This window comes from Balaenoptera musculus, chromosome 14 (genome assembly GCF_009873245.2).
Source record: "Balaenoptera musculus isolate JJ_BM4_2016_0621 chromosome 14, mBalMus1.pri.v3, whole genome shotgun sequence".
Classification (NCBI taxonomy): Eukaryota; Metazoa; Chordata; class Mammalia; order Artiodactyla; family Balaenopteridae; genus Balaenoptera; species Balaenoptera musculus.
The window spans coordinates 82,662,572-82,678,896 of record NC_045798.1 but is presented as its reverse complement, the minus strand read 5'-3'; the positions used below and the strand labels follow the sequence as shown (position 1 = coordinate 82,678,896).

The 16,325-nt window shown below is 36.6% G+C and overlaps 1 protein-coding gene across 1 annotated transcript in view; it reads right to left on the bottom strand.

The window, feature by feature from the left end:
- Positions 1-16,325, bottom strand: part of DOK6 (docking protein 6) — a 408,332-nt gene that overhangs the window by 126,947 nt on the left and 265,060 nt on the right. Inside the window, exon 5 of the mRNA XM_036824038.1 lies at positions 14,482-14,671. Within this exon, the coding sequence (XP_036679933.1) occupies positions 14,482-14,671 (190 nt within the window). The remainder of the gene's footprint in view (positions 1-14,481; positions 14,672-16,325) is intronic.

Below are 16,325 nucleotides of genomic sequence, written 5' to 3'. Positions count from 1 at the left end.
GGTAAGCACGACTGTCTCTGCCACAGTCATCACTTCTGGTCAGCAAAGATCCCTTTCCTCTCTTCTTCCTACCCACTCAACCCTTCCCTAAAGGAGACAAACCGAAAAGCAATTCATCCAGCCCTTGATTCCAGCTCCAGGTCCAGAATCTGCAGGTGATATGCAACAGTATCTACATCAGTTCCCGATGTGACTTCTCTTGATTCCAAAAGAATGATCTAAAAAGAATTTTTCTGCTTTTCTCCCACCTAATGAACAGTGGTTCAAGAGGGTCAGGAAGCCCAGCACTGCAAACACTCCCCTTTAAGCAGAGAGGGAACAGGAGACACACGGAAGGCAGGACTGGCCCTGGTCATTCTGAAATGCTGCTCACCAGGTAACCTGAGGTTCCTTACCCTAACTAAGGGTTAACAGTGATCCTTGACCCTCATTCTGTACCCACCATTTTGGATTTTTTTTTCAAGACCTACTTCTCAGATTTGCTATAATATTTTGTTTCCTCTTCCCCAAACCTCTCTCTTTTGGTTTAAAGGTGCTACCTTGACTTTGTCAAGTTCTGTAGGAGCACCACTCAATCAATCCTTTACCCTCAGTCATCTTTTATAATTAAAAGATTATCCTAGGCACCATACTCTTAAGCTGCCTTTCACCTCGAACACCTTTATCAATTGAGAGGTTTTAGCAATAAATGTGGAGACTATACTCCTATTCTTTTTCTTGAGGCTGTTTTAAGTTATTTTTGTCACTTAAAAGACTTTCTTAATTTTATCTCCTTACTCTTTGGTGACTCAACATACTTATCTTTTCCAATTTTGCAGGGTTTTGATTTTTTTCAAATCCCTTTCATTTTTGCTTGCAAGTTCTCAAGTTTTCCCTGAGATTCTTTCCTTGCAGTATCTTGCGAGCCAGCAAACATTTTGTTTTCTAACGTCTTCCCCTAGTTGTTGTTGGGAAATACAATTAAAAGCAAAATCTTCTTCCAATCTAGAAATCCTCTCCACAAAAGTAATAGAGAAAGAAAATACTCTTGCTATCTTATTCATATTAAACCAGAATGTGATGCACATCACAGGCAATCTGCTAAGAGACTGCAAAGAAAAAGACATCTCGCCCTTTTCATAGTCACAAGCAGACATAACCCACGATGTACATGTTCTCAAGATAAACAATAACTGGTCACAAGTAAGAGGATTTGACAGCAGCATTTGCCACAGAGGTCATCCTAGATTCACCTGGTAATCGGAGTGACCACCTAGGTTAGCGAATTGGTTTTATCTAGAGGAAAAACAAACTTCTCACACCTTTACGACAGGAGGCAGCTTTGCAATCTGGAGCCAAGCACCACTGACGTTAGGCTCCTACTCTCCCACAGAATCTGGGGGTTAGGGCCACTCTCTCCTTTCATGTTTAAGAGGTGGTTCCTGAGTCCCCGAGAGAGAGAAGGGCACTCCTGGTTCTTAAAGCCGACAAAAGACCTATTTCGTTTTCAGAAGGATTTACATGCATTTCAAATAGAAGAAAGTACTTGCAAATTTACATTTTCTAAAGTAAGTGTTCAAAGAAAAAGGGAGGGGAGAGCAATCTTTCCGCCCATCTTCAACAGAGAATGAAGTCTCTTAATCTTAATTTGTATTTAGTCTTACAATCCAGAAGCTCATTACACATGCAGTTGGCCTGGCAAGTTATCACACGTTTCACCCAGAGGCAAGAGCTTTGCCCAGCATCTCATCAACTGCATGACATCTCTTCTCCAGCTTCCACATCCCTCTCCTTTATCCCTGGCACAACCATGATTTCAGTGCCACAGATCTTAGGGCTATTTATTTATTTATTACTGCAGCCAGCGCTCTTCCTGCTATCAATTTCTATCAGGATCAAATAGATTTATCCTTAAAGAACAAAGAAAGTGTCAGTGGTTTAATGCAGCAGGAATTTCTCACTCATACTAGTCCACTTTGGTTCTGGGCATCTATCCTGAGCAACCAGGATAACATTGGCATAGGAAATAAGTGCATCAGCTTAAACACAGATCACTTCTGTTCATAACCCTTTGTTGGGAACTGGCCAGATGGCGCCCCAGACTGCCCTGGGTGTTGGGAAATGTAGGGGAGCTTGAGATACTTGGAGAGCAGTACTGTTTGGGCAAAAGGCCATTGAATCCAATTTTAGGGACTTAGGAGTTTTCCCGAAGGAGACGATCTGCTACTGAAATCATAAAAGATGAGTTGGAATGATTTGAGCTAAAGTGGGAGGACAGTGGGAGGTGGCAGGGCGTTCAGGATGGATGGACGGCACGGGTTATTTGATGTGTTATTTGATGCTGGAGTTTAGAGCAGTAAGCAGGACATAAGCAGAGAGTTTGTTGAAAAGGCAAATAAAGCTCAGAACCAGGAGTGTTTTATAGGCCATGCGAGAAAACTTAGTCTTTATGTTATAGGCTGCAGGGAGGTGCTTTTAATGCATGAAAGTAAACATAGATTTAAATTTTAGATATATCTATCTAGTGACATTGTGGGCTATCTTTAACCAGGTTAATAATTTCAAATAAACAGAGTAGCAGATGTCTTGGTCCATTTTGGGCTGCTTTAACAAAATACCACAGACTGGGTGGCTTATAAACAACAAAAATTTATTTCTCACAGCTCTGGAGGCTGGGATGTCTAAGATCATGGAGCTGGCAGGTGTGGTGTCTGGTGAGAGGTTACTGAATCATAGACACTCTCTTTTCACCTGTTCTCACATGGTGGAAGGGGCAAGGAAGCTCTGTCCAGCCATTTTTTTGACTATTTTTAAAAAAATTCAGGTACAGTTGATGTACATTAATAATAAGTTTCAGGTGTACAACAACACAATGATTCACAATTTTTAAAGGTTATATTCCATTCATAGTTACTATAAAATACTGTCTATATTCCCTGTGTGGTACTATATATCCTTGTGGCTTATTTATTTTATACACAGTAGTTTGTAACTTTTAATCTCCTACCCCTATCTTGCCCCTCCCCTTGCCCTCTCCCCACTGGTAGTCACTAGTTTGTTCTCTATATCTGTCAGTCTGTTTCTTTTTTGTTATATTCACTAGTTTTATTTTTTAGGTTCCACATATAAGTGATATCATACAGTATTTGTCTTTCTCTGTCTGATATATTTCACTTAGCATAATACCCTCCAAGTCCATCCATGTTGTTGCAAATGGCAAAATTTCATTCTTTTTTGTGGTTGAGTACTATTCCATTGTATATATATACCACATCTTCTTTATCCAATTATCTGTTGATGGGCGCCTAGGTTGCTTCCATATGTCGGCAATTGTAAATAATGCTGCTATGAACATTAGGGTGCATATATCTTTTCAAAGTAATGTTTTTGGTTTTTTTTGAATACCCAGGAGTGGAATTGCTGGGTCATATGGTAGTTCTAGTTTTAGGTTTTTGAGAAACCTCCATATTGTTTCCCATAGTGGTTGCACCAATTTACATTCCCACTGAGTATAAGGGTCCCTTTTCTTCACATCCTTGCCAGCATTTGTTATTTGTGGTCTTTTTGATGATAGCCATTATGACAGGTGTGAAGTGATATCTCATTGTGGCTTTAATTTGCATTTCTCTAATGATTAATGATGTTGATCATCTTTTCATGTGCCTGTTGGCCATCTGTATGTCTTCTTTGGAAAAATGTTGATTCAGGCCTTCTGCCCATTTTTAAAAAATCGTGTTGTTTGTTTTTTGGATGTTGAGTTGTATGAGTTGTTTATTATTTTGGATATTAACCCCTTATCAGTCATATCATTCACAAATATTTTCTTCCTATCAGTAGGTTGTCCTTTTGTTTTGCTGACAGTTTCCTCTGCTGTGCAAAAGCTTTTAAGTTTACCTGTAATTAGGTCCCATTTGTTTATTTTTGCTTTTATTTCCCTGGCTTTAGGACACTGATCCCAAAAAATATATTGCTACAATTTATGTCAAACAGTGTTCCACCTATGTTTTCTTCTAGGAGTTTTATGGTTTCTGGGCTTACATTTAGGTCTTTAATCCATTTTGAGTTTATTTTTGTATATAGCGTTAGAGAACATTCTAATTTCATTCTTTAACATGTAGCTGTTCAGTTTTCCCAGCACCACTTATTGAAAAGAGTGTCTTTTCTCAATTGTATATTTTTGCCTCCTTTGTCATAGATTAAATGACCATAGGTGTGTTGCTTTATTTCTGGGCTGTCTATTCTGTTCCAATAATCTATGTAACTATTTTTGTGCCAGTACCATACTGTTTTGATTACTGTAGCTATGTAGCATAATCTGAAGCCAGGGAGCATGATTCCTCCAGTTCTATTCTTCTTTCTCACGATTGTGTTGGCTATTTTGGGTTTTGTACTTCCATACAAATTTTAAAATTATTAGTCCTATTTCTGTGAAAAATGCCCTTGGTATTTTGATAGGGATTCCATTGAATCTGTATATTGCCTTGGGTAGTATGGTCATTTTAACAATATTAATTCTTCCAATCCATGAACACGGTATATCTTTCCATCTGTTTGTGTTGTCTTCAGTTTCTTTCATCTGTGTCTCATAGTTTTCCGAGTATAGGTCTTTTACCCCCTTACACAGATTTACTCGTAGATATTTTATTATTTTTGATGTGATTGTATGTTGGGCCACTTTTTTAAGAGCACTAATACCATTCAGGAGGGCTCCACACTTATGACCTAATCCTCCCAATGGCCCCACCAACTAATATCATCACCTTGGAGGTTAGGTTTCAACATATGAATTTTGGGGGAATGCATTCAGATCATAGCACTAAGTCATTCTCTGAGCAGTCATGGTGTGAAAACATATAGGAGAATGAATCAGACAACTCAGACCTGACCTCTGCATCTACCAGCCCCTTACTTTCCATGTGACCTCAGTTACACTTTATTAACCTTTCTGAGGATTTTTTCATCCATGAAAACTTGATAAAAATGATATTTGCTATGTCCACCTTCAGTGCTGACATGAGGATAAGATGAAATAATGTGTTTTAAAGCAAGAGCTTTGAAAGCTATCAGATGTAACACATATACAAAAGATGATTAAATTCATCAAACACCTATTTCACATGCCCAACATTGTACATGGCAATACTGGTAATCAAAAAGGATCCCTTGCTTTGAAGAAATCAACATTCGTCTATGAAAAAAGCTAAAACACCAGGACATGATATTATAGTATCAGCCCAGAGTGTAATTAAAATATAGAGACTGTATTTTAACAAATGTGCTGAATATAGATATACAAAGGGACTCTTTCTGGGGAAGTGGTCACCTACAGAGGAGATGCACATATCACTGTTTCTTGCAGTTTCTTAGACTGGCTTATGAAAGCTTTAAGAGGAATTTTCGAAGTGAGTTAATGTGCCACTCCAGACCAGTCTTATGACTTCGGGTTCATTTATTTTAATGCTGGTTATAACCACAGGCATAAGCCTCAGGACACTGCGAGGCTAGAAATCCACCAGTGAGCACAAGCAATGAGTGCTGAAATGATTATTTTTAATTAAATAGCCATAACCTAAAAAAATTCCCATACAAATGAAAATATTTTAGTCCTTAATTAGTCAAATGAGTAAACCTACCACTCACTCAAAAGACAGTGAATTCATCAGTATCTTTACCTTTTACAGGCACACAGCATATTATATACACGTGGTCATGCTAGTAATTCGTGAGTGCATTTCAGCTAGGGCTGTATATCACTAAACTTAAAAAATTAAGAATTATCTTTTTTTTTAGCAACTGTAGAAGAGTACAGACAAATAATACTTTACATGTTGTGAAGGAAATTGAAATTGTGTCAACATCAGCTGTTTCAAAATATTTTTCTTTCATATTTCCTTTTAGTTTTTTATTTGCTTAGATTTTCACCATCTTATTATAGCTTACTGACCATCTGACTTTTAAAAAATTATAAATTTATTAAATAATTTCAATTTTCATAAATAAAAGATAAGAAGAGATTTTAAAAAGGGGGGAAAAACTAGTATTTTTTGAGCACTGAATACATTCCAAACCTTGCCTAATTCTCATACACCACAAAAGGCTACAAAGTAATATTTCAGTCCTCGTGGTCAAAATAAAGGGTATAAGACACAAGAATGAAAACCAATTTGGCCAAATACATAGAAGAACAAGTATTTTAACCCAAATCTAATAGTGCTGCAAAAACACATGTTCTTCCATCTTCATAGAGCTTTGTTGATGTGTCTCATGTTTCATGGTACAGTCAAAGGAAATACCTGTGTGCTGCATGTCCGTTGTTTCCAGCCACAGTTACAGTTGGTCCTTCAAATCCATCCTCGAGGATGCAGAACCCAGTGGATACAGAGAGCCAACTGTACTACAACATTTTATATGAGGAACTTGAGCATCCTTGGATTTTGTTATGCACAGGGGGTCCTGGAACCAAACCCCCACAAATACCGACGGACAACTGTACTAATAGATGATAGAAATTTATCATACCGTTACAAGGTATTAGATGATAGGGAACAATAGGTGTGTAAAATTTAGAACAAAAATATATTCCAACACATCCACATACAAGATTTATTTTTTCCAGCTTTATTGAGGTATAAGAACAATAGAAGTTGTATGCATTTAAGATATTCAACATAACTTTTTTTTATTAAGACCATTTTCTAGTGTAGTTTTTAGTTTCACAGCAAAATTAAGGGGAAAGTACAGAGATTTGACAAATACCTTCCCCCACACATGAATAGCCTCCTCCATTATCAACATCTCCCACCAGAGTGGTACATTTGTTGTACTTTATAAACCTACACTGACATCGTAATCACCCAAAGTCCAGAGTTTACATTATGGTTCACTCTTGGTGTTGTACATCCTATGCATTTGGACAAATGTATAAAGATGTGTATCCATCATTATGGTATCATCCAGAGAATTTTCACTGCCCTAAAAATTTTCTGTGCTCTATTTATCCTCTACCATCCTTGAACCCGTTGGCAACTACTGATCTTTTTACTGTCTCCAGTTTTGCTTTTTCAGAATGTCATATAGTTAGAATCATAAGGTGTGTAGCTTTTTCAGATTAGCTTCTTTCACTTAGCAGTATGCAATTTAAGGTTCCTCCACATCTTTTCATGACTTGATAGTTCATTTCTTTTTCGGGCTGAATAGTATTCTATTATTTGTATGCAACACAGTTTATCCATTCACCTTCTGAAGGACATCTTGGTTGATCCCAAGCTCTGGCAATTATGAATAAACCTGCTATAACCATTCATGTGTAGGTTTTTGTGTGGACATAAGTTTTCAACTTCTTTGGGTAAATATCAAGGAGCCTGATTGCTATATTGTATGGTAGGAATATGTTTAGTTTCATAAGAAACCACCAAATTGTCCTCCAAAGTGGCTACACCATTTTGCATTCCTATGAGCAAGGAATGAAAAGTCCTTTTATTCCACATTCTCTCCAGCATTTACTGTTGTTATTGTTCCAGATTTTGGGCATTCTAGCAGGTGTATAGTGGTATCTAATTGTTATTTTAATTTATATTCCCCTGATGATATATGGTGTACTTATTTGCCATCTATATATCTTCTTGACGAGTTATTTGTCAAAGTCTTTGGCTCATTTTTTAATTGGGTTTTTTGCTTTCTTACTGTTGAGTTTTAAGAGTCTTTGTAATTTGGATAAAGTCCTTTATCATACGTATCCTTTTCAAATATGTTCTCCCAGCCTGTGGCTTGTCTTCTCATTGAGAAGTCTTTTGCAGAGCAGAAGTTTTTAATTTTAATGAAGTCCAGCTTATCAGTTAACTCTTTAATGGATCATGACTTTGGTGTTGTGTCTAAAATGTCATCACTATACGCAGGGTCATGTAGGTTTTCTCCTATGTTATATTCTAGGAGTTTTATTGTCTTGCATTTTACATTTAGGTCTGTGATCCATTTTGAGTTAATTTTTGTCAAGGGTGTAAGGTCTGTGTCTAGAATTATTTTTAGCATGAGAATGTCTAGTTTTTCCAAAACTATTTGTTGAAGAGGCTAGCTTTTCTCCATTGTATTGCCTTTGCTCCTCTGTCATAGATCAGTTGACTTTACTTATCGGGGCCTATTTCTGGGCTCTCTATTCTGATCCACTGGCCTATTTGTGTGTTCTTCACTAATACTACACTGCCTTCATGACAGTAGATTTATAGTTATGTCTTGAAGTCCGGTAGTATCGGTCTTTTCACTTAGTTCTTTTCCTTCAATATTGTGTGGTCTACCTCAACTGTTTTTAAGATTAGTGATATTAAATACATTTATAATATTGTGAAACCATCATCACTGTCCATCCCCATAACTCTTTTCATCTTATAAAATTGAAACTCTATACTGATTCAACAATAATTGTCCATCTCCTCTCCATCTAGCTCCTGGCAATCACCATTCTACTTTCTGTCTCTATGATTTTGACCACTTTAAGTACCTCATGTAAGTCGAATCATACTGTACTTGACTCTTTGTGGCTGGCTTATTTCACTTCACATAGTTCCCTCAAGGTTCACCAATGTTACATCATGTGTCAGAATTTCCTTGCTTTTTACGGCTGCATAATAATCTTCATTGTATGTATATATCACATTTTAAAAATCCATTTATCCATTGATGGACACTTGAGTTGCTTTCATGTTTTAGCTCTTGTGAATAATGCTTCTACGAACATTAGTGTACAAATATCTTTTTGAGACCCTACTTTCAATTCTTTTGGGTGTATACCCATAAGTGGAATTGTTGGATCATATATGGTAACCCTAGTTTTAATTATTTGAGGAACTGCCATGCTGTTTTCCACAGGGGCTCTACAGTTTTACGTACCCACCAACAGTGCACAACAGTTCTAATTCCTCCACACCCTCACCAACACTTATTATTATTATTTTGATAGTAGCCCTCCTAATGGGTGTGAGTGGCATCTTATCACAGTTTTGATTTGCATTTCTCTAAAAATTAGTGACGCTGAGCATCGTTTCATATGCTATTGACTATTTGTATATCTTCTCTGGAGAAACGTCTACTTAAGTCCTTTGCTTATTTTTTAATTAGATTGTTTGTTTTTTGTTGTTATTGATTTTTAGAAGTTCTCTCTATACTCTAGACATTAATCCCTTATCAAATATATGACTTGTAAATATTTTCTCCCATTTCGTGTGTTGCCTCTTTACTCTGCTGATATTGTCTTTTGATGCACAAATTCTTCAAATTTTCAATAAGTCCAATTTGTCTACTTTTTCTTTTGTTGCCTTTGGTGTCATATCCAAGAAATCACTGCCAGATCCAAAGTTGTAAAGTTTTGATCTATGTTTTCTTCTAGGAGTTTTATAGTTTTAGGTGTTACATTTAGGTCTTTGATTCACTTTGAGTTAATTTTTGTGAAATATGGTGGTAAGTAAGGGACCAACTTCATTCCTTTGCACGTGGATATACAATTTTTTCAGCACTATTTGTTGAAGACTGTCCTTTCACCATTGAAAGGTCCTGGCAGGCTTGCCAAAAATCATTTGGTTATATATGTGAAACTCTTTCCTTTTTTAAAATTTATTTTTAAATATAAAAATTTCCATATAGTAACATTCATTCTTTGCGCCAAACAGTTCTCTGGGTTTTGACAAATGTACAGAATTACATATCCACCACCTCAATCAGGATAAAGAAGAGTTCCACCATCTCCCAAATTTCCCTTATGTTTTTGCTTTGTTAGTCAATTCCTTTCTACACCCCACCCTCTGGCAATCACTGGTCTCTTTTCTAACCTTATAGCATTTTTTTCCCATATACGTGGCATCACAGAGTATGTTGTTCATAGGATATGGTTTCTTTCACTTAGAACAATGAATCTGTGATGTATTCGTCATGTGTGTATCAGTCATTTGCTCCTTTATGTTGCTGAGTAGCACCCTATGGATTTATCACAGTTTGTTTATTCATTCAATGAAGGGTATTTCATTTGCCCAGTTTTTGGAAACGATGAATAAAATGGCTAGCAACATTCATGTATAGGTTTTGGTATGAACCTATATATATTTTTATTTTTCATGAGGAGATACCAAGAAGCAGATTGCTGGATCATATCTTAAGTGTATGTTGAGGTTTATTTAAAAATGTCAAAGTGCCTTTCCAAATCACTGTACCATTTTGCATTCCCACCAACATTATAGGAGAGTTCCATTTGCTGTCCATCTTTGTCAGCATTTGATATTGTCAGATTTTCCTTTTTAATTATATCCATTAGAATAGATATATAATTGTATCTCCTTGTGGTTTTAACTTGCATTTCCCTAATGAATAATTAGGTTTGGAATCTTTTACTGTGATAATTGATCAATCATATGTCTTCTTTGGTGAAGTTTCTGCTTGAATCTTTTCCCTATTTTTAAAATTGGGTTGTATTTTTTCTTATTTTTGAGTTGGAAGTTCTTTATATGTTTTGGATACAAGTGCACTGTCAAATATGTGACTTCCACATATTTTCTCTAGATCAGTGTCTTGCCTTTCATTCCCTTAAAAGTGTTTTTGCAGAGGCAAGTTCTTAATTTTGCTACAGTCAAATTATCTTTTTTGGAAGGGGAAATAATCATGCTTTGGTATCACATTTAAAAACTCTCTGCCTTACCTTTTATTTTAACTCACTGGTCATACATTAGAGAAGGAAGGATTTCTCTCTGCATTACTGATCAAAAAAGGTTTAAGGATAGAATAAGCCTCACTATGACATCACAAAATCTTTGATTATAGAGCATTTGCTTCCATTAATCATCTTCCTATGGGAACCGTATTGTTTTATATTTCCAATTGTTAAAAATCTGTAACCAGATTTTCCCCAGGCTTCTCAATAGGGATAATATTATCAAAGTTAGTAAGACATACATTTTAAGCATCAATTGTGTTATATTAAGCATTGTGCTGAATAGGGAGGTTATGTTTTGAACAATCATTTTATAAAAAAGGATTCGGGGCTCACTTGAATTTTGTTATGCAGGCATTTGAGCTCATCCTTATTTTTGCTTACAATATTTATGAGGTTATGGGAAGTGAAAAAGCCACATCAGCAGTTTAAAAAGTGGTTTTGTTTTTCACAGGATAAAACTGCACATAATCATGAATCCTATGACTTCCTCTGCAGGTTTGGATATCTTTTTTGATTTTTTGATTAAATAATCTTGCATGACAACTGGGTTGTTTTCACTCTTAAAATACAAACTTAAAATCTTTATGGTAAAAGAGCAATTCCTGGGACTTCCCTGGTGGCGCAGTGGTTAAGAATCCGCCTGCCAATGCAGGGGACATGAGTTCGATCCCTGGTCCAGGAAAATTCCACATGCCGTGGAGCAACTAAGCCTGTGCGCCACAACTACTGAGCCTGCGCTCTGGAGCCTGCGAGCCACAACCACTGAGCCGACGTGCCACAATTACTGAAGCCCGTGCACTTAGAGCCCCTGCTCTGCAACAAGAGAAGCCACAGCAATGAGAAGCCTGCGCACCGCAACGAAGAGTAGCCCCTGCTTGCCGCAACTAGAGAAAGCCCACGCGCAGCAACGAAGACCCAACGCAGCCATAAATAAATAAATAAATAAATTTATTTATTTATTTATTTAAACAAAAAAAGAGCAATTCCTCTAAGCAGGCAGGGGACTATGTCTTCATCTCCCCAGGCTGCGCCCCTCGGAGGACAGCTCCCAGTGAACGCTTCCTGGTCCTTGCTCTCCTTCTGTCCTCACATGTAGGGGGTAAGAATGTGAGGATGGATGAGGTATGCTCCTCCAGAAAGAATGATCTTGCTCCACTTTTACTGTCTACTCTTATCTTTTATTGGTACAGTAGAATTTAAAGTGCATTTTGGAAAAAGCCTGTCAGTAGAAAAAAGACTACTTTGACATCCAATTTTATTACATTCCAGTACATGCAGTAGTATAAATAAATGGCTAGAAACTGCTTCCAAATTATGTGCCTTGTGCAAAGAGCTAGTAAAATAAAACGCAGAAAATGTCATTCTTCAGCTCAAGGTTCACTAGGATGACAGGCCGGGCCTTACCTGCCAATTTTTCCTTTAAATTGTCACTGGTCATCACCCACACCATTCCCCTCCCCGCTTCTCCCAGTCCTGACCTAGGGAACACAGCGTCCTGCTTTCATTTCTCTGGATCACACATGGACAAAACCTTCTGTCCTTGGCTACCTTTAATAAGAGTGAGATCTTCTGGAATTTACAAACTAGACACACAGAATCATGGTCAATAGCCCAATTATTAAAGGGCAAAGGACACCCAAAATTCAAAGAAGGAAAAACATAGAAACGAACACAAGGACACACCTCCAAACATAAAGAAACAAAGGAGAAAAGAAAAAAAATAACAAGATATCCAAGTCCTCTATCAAAAGAGAAACATCTTAAATCATCATTTTAATGCTGTGGTTATGGGGTCAAGAAGAGCACTCTCTTTGCACCCTTAGAGGGCGTGTGAATTGATATTACTTCCCTTGAAAGCAATTTGCTATATTGTGAAGAACCCTGAAAATGTTCACAGCTTTTGACCCAGTAATTCTTCTTGAAAAAGGCTCTGCTAAGAAAATGATCAGATATTTGCACATCTTTTTGCAGATGGTCGGTCAGTGTGGCTTTATTTATAATAGTTCATTCTGGAAACACCCTAATATTAAATTAATGATAGTACAGCCATATGTTCAGATACCACATGACCACAAAAATCTTGATTTTAAAGGACCCAGAGATTACATCTCAATATAATGTTAAGTGAAAATATGCTGATCTTAAAATATATTGGAAAGAAGTAAACCAAAATATTAAAAGCCATTTTCTCAAGATGGAGAAATTATGAGTGATTTTAAGCTTTTCTTTCCAACTACTCCCTCAAAAGTTTGGGTTAACTTTTTAATCAGACGATATAAAGTATTAAAAAATGGAGACTTACAAGAAAAATGTAAAAAGTGCAAAGCCTGCTCAGGTTATGAAAACATACTTCTGACTTTACTGTGCCTACCTAGGAATAAAGGCCTGGCTGTATCTCACAGCTTCAAGACCCCCTCTCCAGAAAATGCTTGGGGCTCTCTCCCCTTCCTTGGCCCCATTCCTTCCAGAGGAAGCGTTTTGTTGTAAAAGTAACAAATGCTCATTGTCAAACCTCAAACAGTGGGAAAGTGTATAAAATAAGAATAGTAAATCCCCTCCAACTTTCTTTCCCCACTTTTTCTTTTCACATTAAAAATACTGGGGGATAATTTGCATATAACAATGCACACCAATATTTATAAACAGTTCCATGGCTCTTGACAAAAGTCAGGATACAGGGCATTTTCACCACCCCCAAAGTTCCTTTGTGTTTCCTGGAGTCCATTCTCTCCCTATCCCCAACCCTAGGCAACCACTCATTTGCTTTCTGTCACTGTAAATTAGTTTTGTCCGTTGTAGAATTTCCTACCAATGGAATTACACATAATGCTTACAACTGTGTTTTTGAGATTCATCCAAGTTGTGTGTCATGGGTAGGTAATATTCTGTTGTATAACTATTATAATTTATCTATCTAGTCACATAGTGACTTCACTGTAATTACCTTATAAGGCCACAGATTCATTTCTAGAATGTGATAAATCATGTCCCCAAATGTGAATACATTAAACATCTCTTATATAGAATCCCTAAACCTAAGTCTTGTCTTGGATGTGCGACAACAATATCACAAAGGGGTCAGAGCATAATGACATTGATTCAGTTGGTTGAAGCTCACGTCTAAACCCATATATGTGAATAATGATTGTGAAGCAAGCATTCATTTTAGACATTTATGGATTCCAACCATATGCTGTGATCAAGAAACCAATGTATTTGTCTTGACATACTACGTTTAAAATCTGAATTACACATTTCATAAACTATGGATTTGCCAACTTTTTTTTGTCATTCTGAATTAATAATACTTAATTAATGTTGTTAACATAAACGTCTGGGTAAATGAATATTTCATTAACTTATCTCAAACCTAAAAGGTAGTATTTAAGCAATTTTATATAAAACTCCTTTCAAAATATTTCCCTTTAAAAAAACCCCACGATTATAATGCTGGCAAGGACATGTTGAATTTTATGGAGATCCTATTGCACCAAAAATATAGGAGGATGCACCCCAAATATAATATTGTAATAATTTCACAAAGATCTTGTATGATAAAGATAATTATGAAACTGGTTTGATGCCAGAGTAAGAGACGGGAATTATTTTGAATGGGGTACTTAACCTGCCATAGAATTAACACAATTTTATTCAGATTATCAGTAAGAATGTGAAGAAATTATTGATATATATTTGGTGATCTCTACCCTTCATGGAAATGAAACGGCCAGCCTGGGCTTTGTGGGACAGAACCTTTGCTCCAGGAGGGCCGTGACCTCCTGCCTGTGGCTTCTGTGCTCAAAGCTTACCTTCCTGACTCAAACGTGAACCATGTTGAGTCCCGCCCGTATCTCCTCAGTGAGCTGAGAGGCCACATCACCAGCTTGACCTTGGCATTGTGGATATCCCAGAGATAGATATTCTCATGAGTGATCTGCATTGTGCATTCGCCATAAATGTCCAGATTTGGTGTAGGCATAAGATACACATTGAATCGCTCTGCAAAGAAACAAGGAATGGAGAAAATGAAGCCAAAAGAGGTGTGACTTTTTATGGCAGCACTGTATGAATTTGTATACCTACCTACAGCCTTCAGAAAGTGTTACTGTGTCCCTTGGTGACATCGGTATATACTGCGAAACACTACCTTTTTCTTGTGTGGGAAAAGGAGTTAAAGTATTCTTAATCATTAATCCATTCACTCATTCTTCAACTTTTTGTTGCATGCATTCTCTATGGTGGGGATTAAATGGTTAAATTGTACAGTGGGAACATAAGGGCAAAAAACTAATTGGAGTCTGCCCAAATGGCGTAACTGTCCGCTTCTTCACATAATCTTAAGTGGACGTCATAGAAATAATTTCTGCAAGGAATGTCTTCTTTAACTTACACGAAAACTTACTCAGTTTTACCTATGAGGCATGAAGTATTTAATGCCCACTCAGACTGACTCTCAAAGCACAGAATGTTCATGGTCAAATTCAGCTTATGATAATTGCAGATATTCATTACTGCCTTTGGCAGAACTTCAGACATTGTTTTGGTATGCAAAATAAAAGCACATAACTGCTTTCATTCCTGGATATTTTGAAATTGAAAATCTGATTATTAGGCAATGATTCCAAACCTTGCTTTACAACTTTTCGTGTATCTCAAAGGTTACCACAAAATCCTGCAGCCCGTGATCCCCATTTAAATGCATTAGATGAACTTTATTTTGAAAAATAAGGTTAGTTGGTAAGTCCCAGGAAGTAAAGAATTTGGTATGACCTACAAAGTGTCCTATAAAGTATCCCTAGTTCCTAGCACCGTAGTCTTGGTTTATAGTAAATGATCAATAAATATTAGTTAATTGTATGAATGAAATAAATATACCCCACGATGAATATGGGCTGCAAGAATTGAGGAATTACAAAAAAATAATGAGTCGTGATAACAAAAAGTTTAAGAATAACGGGCAGATACATCTTTGTGAGTTTGAATTTAATTGTGAATAGTGCTTTAAAGGCAGTGCTGTTGCATGAATTATTTTGAGAGGCATAATGGTGCAGCTGCAGTTTGTAAAGGATTGAGATGTTTAGAAATGTGCTATCATCCATCATGATGCTACAATCTGAAACACTGTATGTTTGCTGGCACTGAGCTGGAATTGTCTGTAAAATAGAAAGAATCTTTTCAGTGGCAGGTATTTTGTAAAGCAAGGATTTTCTGATGCAAAATCAGTTATATTTAACTTAAGCACGACAGCTTGAAACTTAGTAACCATATGGACAATATTTATGTTCAAGTGTCTAGATATTCTGGGACCAAAAATAATCTAATGATTCAATATTCTAATTAGGTTGTTGACCCATGAAAGTAATATGTATATAGATTTCACAATTATTTCCCAAAGAAAAGGCAAAATGAGATAAATTCTATAGCTGAAAAATGAAGAATATTGTCCCATTAATTATGTGCAATAAAAGGCTGTATCTATATCTACATAGACACATATATATTCCATAAATCTTAAAATTCTTGTGTGCAAGTATCTACATGCAGCATTAAATACATCCCTCACTTTCCCAGCACAGTTCCCTCTCCAATGGGATTACAAATAAATCAAAAGGGTATGATCTAATGTGAGAATATAAATGAAACTTGGACCCAA